We start from the raw sequence: 15,609 nt of genomic DNA, 5'->3' as shown, positions 1-15,609 counted from the left end.
TACCGGTCATCGTGCAGAAGCTGACATGTTTCGTCCGCAAGCGTCATCAGAGACTTCTTTAACTCCCTCTGCAGCTCCTCATAAATGTCCTGAGAGTCTTCCAGGTAGCGGTCCCAGTTTTGATTGACAGGTAGGTAGCTAACGCCCATCTCAAGCATTCCCGCCAGCGTCACCGGGTGAGGACACCTGAATCGGATGTTGAGAGGTGATGACACAGATCCACAATGAAGAAGTTGATTTCTGACCTTTCCATGAAGAGAGGAAGCTGCTCTGTAAAGACTTCATGTGTGGCCAGGACGTCCAGAGCGCAGTACTGCATTAACGCCTGCAGGAAGAGGCACGGAGGAAGTGAAGTCAACCCAAGTTTTAAAATGGGACGAAGGTACGGAAGTATGTCAGTGCTATTAGAATAGTGAATAGAATAATAGTTCCAACAGACAAAAGTACCGATGTGCTATTCGACAACTTTTAGTCAATCATGGTCGCACCATTATACCAACATTTTTATACTAATTTTAAAAAGCTAATATCGAATTTTAGAAATTGTATTTTCTAATGTCTCGAATTAGAATATCAAACAAAAAAAATGCATTCATTTTGAAAATATTTAAAATGTAATTATAAAACTAGATTCAGCATTTCAATATACAAAATATCAAATTCAACTGTTTCTACCTTTCAATATACAATTAATTGAAAATAATGACTATGAATATTTTTTATTTTTCAGCATTTAATTATTTTTAAAGTTTCAACTTTTGAAACTTAAAATTGATCTAAATACTTCCATAAGATGGATACGTTTCATTTTGCACACAATTTATCCAAAAAAAATAATACTGACCACTTTGGTTACAAGTTGTGTTATTTGGCTTTTTTTGGACAAATGTTTAATTTTTTCAGCAGTATTTCTGGCACAGTTATCAGATATAACCGCCACCAGGTTATATCTGATAAATGCGAGCGCCCGTCAAGCCAAAGAAAAATATAGAAAGAAAGGAGTCATAATATGATCAGGGTGTCCTTTACATTACAAGGAAGAAGAGTATGGGATTGTAGACAAAGCTATTTTATTGCTATTTGTTTATTATTTTATATATACTATTTCAAAAATATTTGTATATGGTTCAGTATCTTTAAAATAACTTCCAAGCAAAAAGTAAAGAGAAAAATACTATTTTTAAAAGAATTGACTTTCAGTCGTTGTAAATAAAGAATGAAAAATAAAAAATAAGTGGTTAAAGAAAGAACTTGAAGAGATTATTTAGAACTAAAATATCAAGGAAAAATTGTCTTTCGGCTGTAAGGAGCTTTTTTTTTTATTGACGGCTGAACCATAAACTTAACGAGAGCCACATAAACGCATGCAATGAGATGACATTTGGATCCTGGGCTAAATTTAGTCAAGTCAGTTCAGCTCAAAACTTTTACCTGGAAGTTGTTCCGGACATCTGTCATGCTGCCTTTGACAAAGGTTTCCCTCGCTTCCTTCTCCAGCGGCGGACCTCCCACATACAGTGCGTGGACATCAACCAAGTTGTTGGTGCTGCTGATATTCAACCAGTCCCAAATGCCAATCTGTAGGTTTACACAAAGGTCAGGGTGTGTTGCTCTAGAAAGACAGTTGACCGACCCACCCTTGGCCTGTCTTTATTCTGCCCGGTTTTCTTCATGTGCTGCTTAACCGCCTGAAGGCCTCTCATCTTGCCCGACTTATTGGCCATCCACAGAGTCCGTTGAAACCCGGTGAGGCCCGAGATAGCCATGTGTAGACTCATGGTATCCATGAAGCGCATCTTTGAGCCCTTTGACAAAATTGCATTATACTATAGTGATATAGTGAAAAAAAACAAACATTCTACCAACCTTCAGGAAATACTGCTCCTTGATGAAGGACCGGTCAAAACTGACGTTATGACCCACAACGAGCTTTTCTGTCCACTGACCGTCCGGAGGACGGACGGAGTTTATCGGGGTCTCGAGCGGGATGAGGTCGGAGGGTGTCAGCTGGTCCGACCACGAGTATCGCTCTTCAATGAGACGTTTACTGCACCAGGAATACCTAGAGACACACAACATTACCAACTTTTTGTTAGTGCCACTCTAGTGCCCGTACTAGTGAGTTCTGGTCAGTGTCTTTTTTAATCTGGTTAAAATGTACAATAATACAAACTACATTTTTTACTGCTAACTCCCTCATCTCGGTCACACGGGTAGCCCATCCAAGAATAATACAAACTACATTTTTTACTGCTAACTCCCTCATCTCGGTCACACGGGTAGCCTATCCAAGCTGTTCAGGGTGAGAAGCGGGGGGAGGCTTTTCATTTGTTAATTTCCTCCTCTGTTCTCACCAGTTGGTGGGCGACACAGCAACAGCCAGCGTAGGACAACTCCCCTCCGACATGCACACCTCAACATCAAACACCAGTGCCGTCTCATCTGGAAAGTCCACTTTCTGGCTCTCCCCGTTCGGACCGTAGCGCGTCCAGCCAGCCTCCCATGTCCATGTCTGCGGCATATCTGGAAGAGTCGCCAGCTTTAGCGCAGTGGCAGCCTTCAGGTAAGGAAGGCTCTGCTTCTGGGCCAGAACGCGGAAGTGTTCGTCGATGTTATCGCCGTACATTTTGGAGAGCTTCAGCTCCACGTCCGCAAGCAGAGGTGCGTCTTTATCCCAGAGGTGATGCTTCTGCAGGTGCTTCACGCTCCTTTCCACGGCTTCCTGCTTGTATACCGGCTCCACTCCCCGGAAGATCTGCTCATGAAGGCTCTTGGAAAGCATCTGGATGTTGAGGGGGTTCATGCGTGTCTCTGAGGTGTCCTTCCCCAACGCAGCGTCGAGGTCGGTTGAGTAACAACGAGTCCATCGTGACGAGAGTCTCTGAAGTGGACGGCGAGACACGCATCGCAGCATCGCCTCCTGAAGCAAGAAAATAAGTATTTCTATTTATAGAGCGCTTTTCCAGACCAGGGTCACAAAGCGCTTAAACATTTAAAACAATACTCAATAAAACATATACTTAAAAGGGTCAAGATAACACAGAGAACAACACAGGAGTTCCAGAAAATCAAGGAAAAGCCTGCACAAATAAACATTTCTTAAGATGTTTCTTAAAGGAAGTCGCTACATAACAATGAATAAAGTTACAGTCTTTCGTACTGAAAGGTGTGAGTTATAATGTTGTTTTTTATTAATAAAAAACGCAATTTCAATATGTTTGAATGACTTGGTTCAAGAAAAAAACACCATGCTGGATTTGTTTACTTACAAACACATGCGTTTGTTATTCAGCTAAATAAAAAAACTAACCATGCGTTTCTACAACTCTTACAATGTAGGAACATCAGCGATAGTTTTAGTTTATTTATTTTTTACCTTTGCGTTTGTGTCTCGTATCTCTATGAAGGTATAGTTCACATGTCAAGAGAGCTCGATGACTAAATCCGTCGTCTCGCTGCACACTATGGGCTAGAGCGACACCGTGTGGTTGGGAAGACTCGACTTGTAACTCTGAAGGAGATGAAAGAAAGTATTTATAACAAAAGCGATGATATAAATACATCAACCCAGTACCTCCGTCTACCAAGCCGTTGTATCGAACCATTGTTTAAATCGGGATGTGTCCTCCAGCATCTGACCGACTGACCGTGTGGCCTAATGGATAAGGCGTCTGACTTCGAATCAGAAGATTGCAGGTTCGAGTCCTGTCACGGTCGACTTTTTTTTGTTGAAACCCTAGACTTGGAAGGGATTTTTATATAACGTTGAAAAAAGGATATCCCATGAAAACCGAAGTGTAACATTTTTAAATGTTTATCTTCCAGTTGTAAAGTTACAGACCGCGGCATTCATCACATGACCACTAGGGGGCACCAATTAACAGGTTTAAAAAAAGCGTTGAGGCCTAATGAGCGGAGCTGGTTGAACTGAGCGTCAGTATAGAGTCTTCCCTTTTCTATCCATAGAAAAAACGTCACTTTCTTATGCAATAAATAAGACAATTCTATCTCTTGTTTTTAATGTTTTACTCGACGTTTCATTCCTTCTAAAAGGCAGGTTTTCCGCTGAGATTCACACATTTTTGAGTTGCTGTGATCCGTTTTTCTTTACTCCAATATAGTTTAACTTAATTTAACTTAAAACGATAAATGCGTTTTGAGATAACTTTGTTATTATATGAAACTTAAATAGAATTTGATTTCAATTTAAAACTTTTCAAGAAATAGAAGTATAGCCATTATCGAAATCTACACACAAGATCTGATTACTTAAACTAACAAGACGTCAACTACTTATACTAGCAGTCACTATACATGTGAACAATAGGCTCTTATTTCTCTGGCTAATACTTAAATCTATAATTGACACCAAACGTTTATTTCAACGTATCTCAGGTATTTCCTACGTGTATATTAATTGAATCCTAGAATTATTGAGTCGTTGCTGAAATACAGAACTTTTGTTTTTTATCTTCATTATAAGACTTTTGTAACCATTAACTTGACTTGAAACGAACTAATTAAATACGATGTGAATCCTTTATTGTAGCTCAACAAAATAAACTGCAATAACTTCGGAAGTCTTGTTTTTTCATTAAATGAGCGAAGCAAATCTAATACTGTATTTATCACAAAAATATTCTATTGGAAATTTCCATTATGTAGGTTAACCTTCAGCTTCGTTGAGAATATACAATACAGGTTGATTTGGTGCAGAGTACTGGACCTTACTTTGTAACAACCGATGACAGAAATATATATACTGTAGACGTTGTCGATATTTCTGAAGCAAATCAAGTTGCATTTATGTCTCATATTATTTGAGTTATTTTTGGGCGCATTTCTTCAAGTTATAAAACGTTTCCACACTTTCAAACGACTTAAACTTGGCAGAAACATTTTGTATACATTTTCCACTCTTAAAGTTTTCTAGTATTACAGACACACACACAATTGAAAATAAAAACTACTTAAATCACAAGAGTAACGGTTTTGAGGATTTTTAAATTCATGGATGATATTGAACCGGCTGAAAAGTCGAAGGCGTCAAAACACTCGCTCATGTCTAAATATAGATCGAATGATTAACGTTTAACTTTTACAAAAAATGTCAAATAAAAACGTACAGTTTACGAAGAATATGTGTTAAAAAATGGTGTTGGCCGCGACCCTGAGACGCTCACGCATCACAAAGATCGTTTGTGTTGAAGCGAAGCCTCACGTCTTTTCTTCGTGTAACTAACCCTTTGTTTTACTATGAACTTGGAACAAAAATCTAAATAAAAGACAGTACGGTTCGCTATACACATCAAAAAACACCAATATCAGAGTACTTAACATGGACTGAACGTATTTTTACTTTTCAATAATAATAATGATGTATTTTAAATTAATTTGGAAGTAATACTACAGGTTGCTAGTTAGACTCCAACTTGAGGAATATATTCTATGTGTGTTTTTATGTTTTCCACATGTTCACTGGACACAGTTCCTTTAAAAATTCCAAAAACATGCAGTTAATTGATAACTTCTTAGTAAAGTGTGTGTTAGTTGTGTTACGTGGTTGTGTATTCATTTGAGGAGGACTTTCAATATCTAAATAAAAAGTTAATTTTATTTGTAAATGTAGTAATCGCGCCTTATTTTCAGAGAGACACGAGTTTGTGATAGTAAATCGCGGTCTTCACGCATTAAGGTCGCACAAAAAAAAAAAAAGAGTGACGTGACTCATCTTAATTTCGAGGATCTTTGGCGGACGCTCGCTTTGTGATTGGTCGAGGGTCCGCGCTGCTGCTGCGGTGACGTCAGCGGGCTGACAGACAGTAGAGGAGGCGCGCGGGCTGGAGGAGAGACAGAAGCAGCGGGACTGAGGATGGATCTGGACCCTCCTGCTGGGCCAGACCTAGAACCAAGACTCAAAGACCAGCATACCTGGACTTCCACAGTGGAGGACACGGAGAGACCGCGCATTCGTGGCTAAAAAAAACTGGGTAAGATTTTATTATTATTATTATTATTATTATTATTATTAGTGAACATGCGCACATCGTCAATATTTGTTTCCTTCCGAGTTAATGTTCAGAATTATAACACGTCATCAAATTCAAATTTTAAATCAATTTAAAAATGTGTTAAAAAATTGTTCGAAATATCTCGGAAATATTGACGTAATTTCAACGTGTTTTTACGCGGGTGTGATTTACAACCACTCACGGTCATGGTCGTGTTTTCAGGTCACACTTGTGTTTGTGGAAAAAAATATATGATTTTAACACCATGGATTACATCTAAATTCTTCGGACGCATTTAAGCCGTACTTGGGATTTTTACATTTCAAAGTTTCACTCCTGTGTGACGTAACAATGTTTCATAAATGTCCCATATTTGTAACTCAACTATTACATGCGTGTGAGGTGTGTTTTTTACGCAACATAAGTTGAATTTTCCTTGTTATTTCTAGACAAAAATATACATTTTGTATTGAGAAATTCTTGTTATTTATTTTTTAAATGATTTAAGCAGTATTGTGATTATTAATATAACTACTATGTTAATTTAGTTTGATGTTAAGATTTCTTTTTAAATGTCTCCAATTCGGCGTAATAGTAAAACCATAGGCCCAATTACACCAAGAGTGAGCATATGATTGATTCCTTCTTCTGTCTGTTCAGTTAAATAGCTTTTCATCTCCATACAACGCTTCCTGTGTGAGCTTCATGCTGGGCTTCTGTTCCCCTACATGTCTGTCCTTCAAACATTCAGCTGTAATGATGAAAAATGAAGTGTGAATTTATCCTTCCAGATGATGTTCGCCAGCATCACGTCTGGCTTTCAGCCTGAGAAAAGAAGAGTGAGAACGGTGGTGTGTTTCTGTCTTTGGTTATCTAGCTGTATGAGTGTTAAATCCCTGTCATAAAGCTAGATAACCGAAAGTAGAAATGACTTCCATTTAGCAGCGTATTTTTCAAACAAAGCTGGAACTCCAATCTTCATAAAAGAAAAGGTGAGAAAATGCTTTTTTGCTCCACACATTATTTAAAAACCTGATTTTTAGTTGAAGTGTACATTCAAAATATAAGTGTTTTTTAAACATGCACAATATCAGATGGAGTACACACATTAAAAAAAAAACACAAATCTGAATAGAGAGTGAAAACAATCATTTAAACAAAGTATAGGTTGAAACTTTCTTCAAAACTCATGTGATCAGTAGAACAAAAAAAATTATACAAGCAATATATAAATAAATTGAACACCATTAATTAGGACGAAGTGCATAAATTAAATGGCAATGACTTCACCATTTAATTAAGCTTGTTTTATACATTTTAATTTTTCGAAATCCCCCCTCAACATGTTTATTTTCCTCCTTTTAACAAACAATTTCATTTATTTTTAATAATTTAATACTTATTTTATTGTATTTTCTTAAATTATTATTATACATTATTTTGTTGTGTGCTTTATTTTTACCCTAAAATGTATTTAATACTTTTTTAATAATTAGAGTATTCTTAAAGTGGAATTTCATAAATTTCTAAAATGTGCCACAATTATGAATATCATTATATTTGTGTCGTATTGACTTTGTATTCTTGCACATCACATTTACTGATATTATACTGCTCTTTAACAGAAATATCTGTTTTTTTTACTTTTCTTTCATCATTAATTTACCATCTCTGGTTCAAATGTTTCAACAATTCCGATAAACACCAGGTTTGCCGTCGCAATTAGTTGAGAATGAATTGTCGAGAAATTGAGATACAACACATTTAATAAAAACAATATTGTAAGCAAGGCCAATGTCCTGCCTTAAACCAATGGGACACTTTTTTTTATTTAATTTAACCCTTTAGACTCCGTGTACAGTACATCGCGTGAATAATAAAGAAGTCATTGCTCTAGTGTCATTAAAGCATCACATTAATTACATAATTCTTTGTTTACGTAAGAAATAAAGCTGCTTTGTGGACCATTAACGTCCGCAGACCCACTAATAAAGAGCTGGGGTGCTGAAGGACCCTACACACACACACACACACACACTCACACACACACACACACATACACACGAAGGAGGTTAAAAAAAAAAAAACCACTTGGCGTCTGTATTTAAAGCCCCAGTCTTTGGGCCGCATTGTTTCAGGCCTCAATGAGGAGAGCAGTAGCTTCCTGGAAATGGGAGCTGAACTTTTCAACTTAGTACTTGAGGACGATGCAGATGCTCGGGCTGAACTGAAGAGCAGCAGGGATGAGTATTCATTCACAGAGTTAACTAGCGATGGCACAAGAGCTCGCTGTCAGCTCGGGCTAATTGCTCCACAGCCTGCATGTGTGGAAAACGTCCAGGCTGATATTTTTTCCTCTGAGATACAAGCGTGAACTGATCTATGCACAGAGACGGTGTGTTCTTTTTTAAAGATCCAAGATTGTGCCACAGGATCATCTTCTCAAATATAAAATACACTCCAAGAACCTCCTCATATTTGTCATTATTATAATATATTCTATAATACCAGTCAATCTACATGAACCGTGGTCATCCTTGTCGAACTGAACCTGTATTTTCCTTTTTAAAAACGAAGATATTATTAAGTCGTGACGCTCCTTATCACGATTAGTTACACTTGATATCTACACTGCACTTTACATCATATATCTCAGCCCCACTTTTTTTTAACAAGACATTTTACCCACATTTATTATACGTTTTTTTGGTTGAATTTCTACACTTGAGTCGGCGCCTGTTAACGTTGTAATTTGGCACCATGAGGAGATTAATTACCCTCGCCGGCTCAAGATAGCATGCAAGACAATTATTTCCCATCCCTCCCTATATTTAACCGTTATATTTCTCCTCTTGTCTCGTCCGGCTGTGTTTCTTATAGATTTTCAATTAACCCCGGCGGTGTCGAAGCGGTTCCTGAAATCATCATTAAAAGAAAAGAGAAAAAAAAAAAAAAAGAAAACGAGCAATCGAAGAAGGTCCGTTATCGCCCGCTCGCCCTCTTCCGCTCCTCGCCCCCCCGTCGCGTGGTCATGCCCGGTGCCAGGAGGCGGAACACAAAGAACCCGGGCAGATCCGGGGGAGAAAAGCCTGGGCGCGGGAGCCATCTTGGAGGGATGCTCGTGCAACATCTAAAATGGCTGGGCTGGCACACAAGGTGGGTTGCATCATAGCGTTGGGTACCAGTGTTGAGGTGTGTGCGATGGGGGAAGGGGCCGCAGGAAGGACACAGGCAAACATTCCCATTTCCTCCACAGTCACACATGGCCTCTCCCTTTTCTCTTCTATCTCCTGCTTCTTGCTAATTAGCAGTTAAGGGGTGATGCTGTGGGGGTGGTGGTGGTGGAGGGAGCGGGTGGTGATGGTTGGGGGCTGGGGTAGCAAACAAAATTAATGAGTTGGCACTGGTTGAAGGAAACCTGCCACCATCTCTTGTCATGGTCCTTCTTTACTCCCCGATCCAACGCCAAGCAGCCCGCGCTTTTTCCACCTGACAAATCTCAACCGCTAATTCATGCACAACAGCCATTTTCTTCTTCCTGATGATGTTTAACGCCGCGAGGATCTTTTCCCTTGTGCAATAATGAATCTAAGGAGAGCAACAGGAATCTTTTTTTTTTACAAACGTTGTGTTCCTAAAAGCGGTCTATTTCACACAAGGAAGATCATTTAATAAGATTGATAATCGTAGATAAACATATGAGTAATAGTTTAAATGAAAAATATGATTGAAAAAAACAACATAATTCAGTTTATAACCTTTAACTTAACATCAGTGTCTTAAATATGAAATATATATATATATATATTATTAACCACAAAAGAACAATGACAAATTTTAAAATCAAGGTATTTCAATGTCAATTTAATAATCTAGAAATGTTACTTAATATACTAACTAATATAATTTATACTATCTATTCAGGTCAAACCGAACACTAACTTAAACAACATAAAGAATGGATTTTTTTTTTCTGATCATGTTAATGATTTTAAAGCAATAATAAATGAAAAAAGGAAAACCAAAACGACAAAGTACATCTTTATTTTTGCAGATTAAGCTCCAGTTATTGCAGATGCTAAGTAAAAAGCTACATATCAAATTCAGCAAAACCATTGCTGCACAAATAGTTAATTCTAACAGAAAAATGCAGAAAAAATAAAATACTTTTGAATAAGTTAATGAGAAACAAGGATAAAAGTGTATATTTATTTCCCAAGTGATTTAATAAACTACAATCACCAATGCTTCTACTGCAATACCTTTATGAACGTAACACAATCGTCACATGCACAACACCATCAACACAAAAATCAACATTTAGATAAATTGGTTGTACAGCCTCAGCCAGACATGATCGATCCAAACCCAACGTCTTACATTTATCTTTCAAACAGAGTCCAAAACTCTTGAAAAATGTCTCGTCGCGCGGGGCGACGCTGCTCAACATTTTCATTCCATTTTTACATCTTGAGGCATTTATGTAGCTCAAGGTCAAAGTGCGTAACAGGGCGAAGACACACACACACACATCCATTTATACAAGCCAGGACGTGCACGTGTACGATTCTGTGATTAAATATGGAAAAAAGCGACAAATATATCGCAGATGATTCACGCAACAATTAAGCGACCCTCCCCGCGCACACATGCACGGTGGGACCTACGGGGGCCACAGAAGAGAGAGGAACACGTGAGAGTGTGTGTCCGGGGCCAACATGCAGCTGCAGCTCCTCTGTGTTAATGAACAGCACCGTGCGTTTTCACATTATCATTCAGCCCTACGCTCTCTCACTCATTCACCCCCCCCCCTCTCCATCCTCAATAGCTGTTTAGTCCACCCCTCCTGCACACACCCCCCCCAAAAAAAAAAAAGCCAGCTTTCCCACAATTGTGGGAGCTGGTGCTGCAGCAGGGCCTGGACTTGGGGGGCAGGGTGGGAACGACCCTCCAGACTAGACATGAGCAGATGCCTGAGACATTAGACTGTCGTGCCGATCACCGGGGTCGGACGAGCCGCTGGGTTTTAATGTGTGCGCCAGTGTATGCGTGTTTGATATGTGTGTGTTGTGGGATAAGGGGGTGGGGGGGGGCGGCTGTTGTCGTGGCCCTGGAGTGCCACCTGACTGTTCATTAGTCTATTCAGACCTCCTCTGCGTGTCTGAAAAGCATGGAGATGCTGTTGTTTTCTGGGTAAATGAGAAGGATTTCAGTGGCATTAGGGATGCATTCACACACACACACACCGCCACAGCGTTACACACATAATAACTGAAACACACAACACATAAAAAAAAGAGTGAATCTGTAATTACCTTCATCTAGCTATTACTCATAATTACACCAGGACAATAAAAACCATGCCAGGACATTGGTGTTTATCTACTCCTAACTTGATCATTTAACATTTCAAACTACAAAAATCAGGTTGTTTTTCTTTTTCATCCATGTGACTTCCACTGCAGTGGTGGAGACCTTCTGGTGGTGTGTTCAGGTGCTCACCGGAAGGTAAGTTTTACAACCTCTACCTCACATACACGCTCGATACAAATAAAGTGAGGAGAACGTTTCTTTTCTTTTTTTTTATAATCCTCTGGCATAGTTGACCGTTTTAACTCACTTAAAACGTAGAAGTCTTTTTTAGTCGTCCGCCACCATAATTATTGACGAGAAATTACTAATGATCTTCGCTCCCGTATTCCCACCACATACGTGTCAATAGTTTCCTCTCATCCTTCATTCATGTAAAAGACTCCGACTATCTAATTGCATTTGCTCATCTGTGATACACGGCGCGTTGCTGCTGGCAGATATGAAGGTGAAAAATTAATCATGTGGATATTGGAGCTTGTTGTCAGACTCCCTGAGACTTGAGAGACATCCGGGTATCGGGGGGGGGGGGGAAAAAATGAAGAAATGATGACAAGAAGGTCCAGAAATGAGGGGGGAAAACAGAAGCGACAGAATGCACACGTGGAGGAGGAGGAGGAGTGGGCAGCCATGTTTGAATGTCTGATGAGGTAGCATGTGTTAGCGTATGCTACAGTGAGGCGAGAAGATGAGCATCACGTGTGTGTGTGCGTGTGTGTGTGTGTGTGTGTGTGTGTGTGTGTGTGTGTGTGTGTGTGTGTGTGTGTGTGTGTGTGTGTGTGTGTGTGTGTGTGTGTGTGTGTGTGTGTGTGTGTGTGTGTGTGTGTGTGTGTGTGTGTGTGTGTGTGTGTGTGTGTGTGTGTGTGTAACAAGCAGATTTACGTGGTCGGTTTTAAGCTAGCGAGTTGATATGAAAAGCTCAAATTCAGACAAGAGAACATCCCTATTTTGACATGAACTGCGACATAATGTGGCATCTGTATGTTTGTGAAACAGATTGAAGGCAGAGCTTATCACATGTGTGTCGTCTTACGGAGACATTAAAACGGCTTAAGGGTCCGTATCTAATCTCCCCTTGAAAACAAAGACTTTTCCCCCCAATCAGTCCGGCCGGACCGAGAGGTCAGCGACTCCGTCGGGAAAAAAAAAAAAATCAGGATTTCAATAAATAAGACAAATATTAATCTTTATTCCGTCATTAACTGAAGGGATAAAACTGTGACGGGATGAAGTGACAGGTCTGAGCCCACGTGTAACCATAGTAGCATGAAATGTTCCTACAATATAGCTGCCGGGTCTCTCCTCTCACTGTTAATGTTTCAGCGGCTCTGGTGCGATGTAGAAAACTGGGCTCACAGGCCACCCATTGTTTTGAGTAAGGTCCACATGTGGGTCAAGCAAAGCTCATCGGGGGCTTCTTTTAATGCAACTTTGACCGAGACTAATCTGTCACCAAAGCCTGTAAGTATCTTAGGAAGGAAGATGGGGAGAAGTTACTTCATCCCAGATTACATGTGGTGGTCCTGTTTGCTCTGACAGCGAGGCGGACTTTAGTGGACTGAGCCTTTAATGCAGCAGGTTGCTGGAGAAGTTAAAGGAGTTTCATCGTTTCGCTTAAATGTCGCAACCTTTGCACTTCATTTTGAACGCATAAAAAGGACGATTATTATTCGTTTTACTAGACAGAAGCGACAGCATAATTAATATGAATTCATCAGAATAAAATCTTATTTACATTAAATGCAACAGATTAGTCAAAATAAATAGAAATATAGTATGATTAGCAAACTAAAAATAAGGTAATACACATGCATTTACTTTTTACTATTTTTTATGCAAACTCTACTTGTTCTTGTGACACAATCCACCAGTTATACTGCAAGCTCTGCAAGAATCAAACACATTAAAGTTAAGGCAGTAAAGAGGTTTAGAACCTCGTCAATTTCCTTCAGAACACTAAAACTGAAGTCAGGTTCAAGTTCACGGCTTCAGACGGTCTCTGACCACAGCGAGGAGAACGGTATGGGGGATCGGGGGGGATAAGGATGTGTGGGTAGGGAAGTACATAACCCTTGACCTGTGCTGGGGTTGCTATGGGGAAGAGTCCGGTAGGCTCAGTAATGTCTCACTAAAAAGGCCGAACTGTCTGAGCTGTCCAGCGTGTGTCAACCTCAAACACACTAAAACACACACTCAAGGAAGCTGCTTAAAAAGAGCAGCTGCAGGACACTTGGTGTTTGTTCCCTTTTGACCGTTTGTTAACTTTGCAACGTAGCCGTGTAAAGTTAGCACCTTGGCCATGCAAAGATTTAGAACGCAGACGGAATTTTATTTATTTTGCGCTGCTTGTTGAACTTTAAAGCTGAAAAAAAAGCTAGCAGTGAACAGCTGTTAAAAATGTGGCATGGTCAGAATAAAAGCACAGATTTAAGTGTGTTAGATACAAATATAATAATTTAAAGACTTAAGAGAAATGTTAATTATCAATCATTAAAACTGATTTAAATGTGGGAGAAATATGATCACAACATGATGTTTTAGAGTATTTCAGTATAGAATGTATATTAAATAATGGATTGCTACTGTGCAGCTTGGAAAAATAAATAATAATGTTTACATTTTAAATCTTAAAAATTGATTTAAAATGAAAGGTACAACTTACATCTATTTATCCACCAGCTGAGTGTTCATTTCCTGCCCTTTTCTTCCGATACCAAATCCTGCTTTTCCTGCACAAAAGAGTGAGATTAATTATCACATGAGTTTAATTAGAAATACCCTCAAGCGAAACATCTTAACAAGTCAATTAATATTAAAATTGAAAAACCTGTGGCGTCATCACACTTTATAGTAATTTTCAATGGACACATGAGAGAATTTTCAGGAACATGAACTGAAATCCACGTTTTTGAAACAAACATTAAGAGGTTTCTCGATGTTACGCTCTTGTTCGCAACATGTCAGGTGTCAGAGCGGTAATATGTGCATGCTTCCTCTTAAATATGTGCAAGTGTGGCCTCATTTATGGTTGTATTCATGCAGGGGAGGGGTCTGCTGAATAAAAGAGTGTGTATTTGCATACGCTGCATGCAGTCTGAGGAGAGCGAGCAGTCAAAAAAAAAAAAAAAAAAGATATCAAAGGTGGACAAAGAGAACGAGGACAAATCCTTCATTGTGGGATTGGTGGGAGAAAAGGCTCGTCTGAATTGGGGAGTGGGTGAAAATTGACAGAGAAAGAGTCGGGCCTGGTTCCCCGCAGGGATAAAAGCCTTAAGATCCCTCCATGCATACAGCCTGAAAATGGGAGAGGAGAACAACATGTGGTGCGCAGGGGCCTATTTTTACAGCGCATAAAAAGGAAGTTTGTTTTTCTAAAACAGTGGCCACAATGTCTGTTTATCAAAGCAACAAATGTCCAAATTAATTACGGTCCAATACACACAACCAGGCGTGAAGGTGCGTCTTCAGAATCCACTACAGCACATTTATAACCTTACACAAACAATAACATAAAAAAACAGTAGTTTAATGTTTTCTATTGATAAATAGGGGAATTGTTTCACTGTCTCTGTGGTAGTGGAGGATTTTTTTGGGGGGCCAAAGTCTGATTCTCATGCTAATGTTCTGCCCCATCATTTGTCTTCAGGTCTGGCTCTCTGGACAGGAACCTGGTTGTGTTCCAGCGGGACTCGAGTCACACAAAAGTCAGCAGACACCTCTTTGTGAACACATGGACGAGGAAACGTGAAGAAAACAACATGCCCCGGAGTGTTGTTACAAGTATAAAGAGAGACAATTGGAAAAGATGTATATTATCAGCGGTTATTTGAAAATTGTGCTTGGAAATAAATGTAAAATTCTACGTTATTTGTTATGTTTGTATGAATGACTGTGAACGTGACAAACGTCATTTCCTTTTAACGCTATTGAAGTAATAAATGTTTCGAAACACGCAGTTATTTTTGTTGTTTAATATTCATCACTATGGAATGTGTTTCGAAGGTGTACAGAAATAAATAGGTTTCGGAACTTTAAAGATTCAAAAAATTCATACCAACCTTTGTTTATAGTCCGCCCTTTTTTCAATCGTGTTTGTCCAATATAAGTCGTTCCGGGCGCAAGATTAACGGCAATGCAAAGGTCAAAATATCAAGAAAAAGCATACATTAAACGAAGTTTTTTTTTTTTCAATGATTATTCTCGATTTAAAGACGAGTTTAAATTAATG

General features: G+C 39.1%; 1 protein-coding gene and 1 non-coding gene across 4 annotated transcripts in view; one reads left to right on the top strand and one right to left on the bottom strand.

Moving 5' to 3' along the window:
• polg (polymerase (DNA directed), gamma) overlaps window positions 1–15,609 on the bottom strand; it is a 21,131-nt gene extending 5,522 nt beyond the window's left edge. The window contains exons 1-9 of one of the 3 annotated variants that reach the window (XM_087796624.1): window positions 15,440–15,609; window positions 14,044–14,110; window positions 3,377–3,511; window positions 2,355–2,920; window positions 1,867–2,062; window positions 1,638–1,805; window positions 1,432–1,578; window positions 246–325; window positions 4–186 (exon numbers count right to left, since the gene is read on the bottom strand). In XM_087796624.1, the coding sequence (XP_087652750.1) occupies window positions 4–186; window positions 246–325; window positions 1,432–1,578; window positions 1,638–1,805; window positions 1,867–2,062; window positions 2,355–2,914 (1,334 nt within the window). In that variant the 5' untranslated portion in view covers window positions 2,915–2,920; window positions 3,377–3,511; window positions 14,044–14,110; window positions 15,440–15,609. Of the gene's footprint in view, window positions 1–3; window positions 187–245; window positions 326–1,431; window positions 1,579–1,637; window positions 1,806–1,866; window positions 2,063–2,354; window positions 2,921–3,376; window positions 3,512–14,043; window positions 15,033–15,439 lie in introns of those variants that run through there. The other 2 variants (XM_087796625.1, XM_087796626.1) reach the window with 2 other exon arrangements.
• trnar-ucg (transfer RNA arginine (anticodon UCG)) lies at window positions 3,645–3,717 on the top strand. Its single transcript has one exon. It is a non-coding gene; the product is annotated as a tRNA-Arg (tRNA).

This window comes from Callionymus lyra, chromosome 8 (assembly GCF_982586985.1).
Source record: "Callionymus lyra chromosome 8, fCalLyr1.hap1.1, whole genome shotgun sequence".
In the NCBI taxonomy this organism is placed as follows: Eukaryota; Metazoa; Chordata; class Actinopteri; order Syngnathiformes; family Callionymidae; genus Callionymus; species Callionymus lyra.
This window is presented reverse-complemented; position numbering and strand designations above follow the sequence as displayed.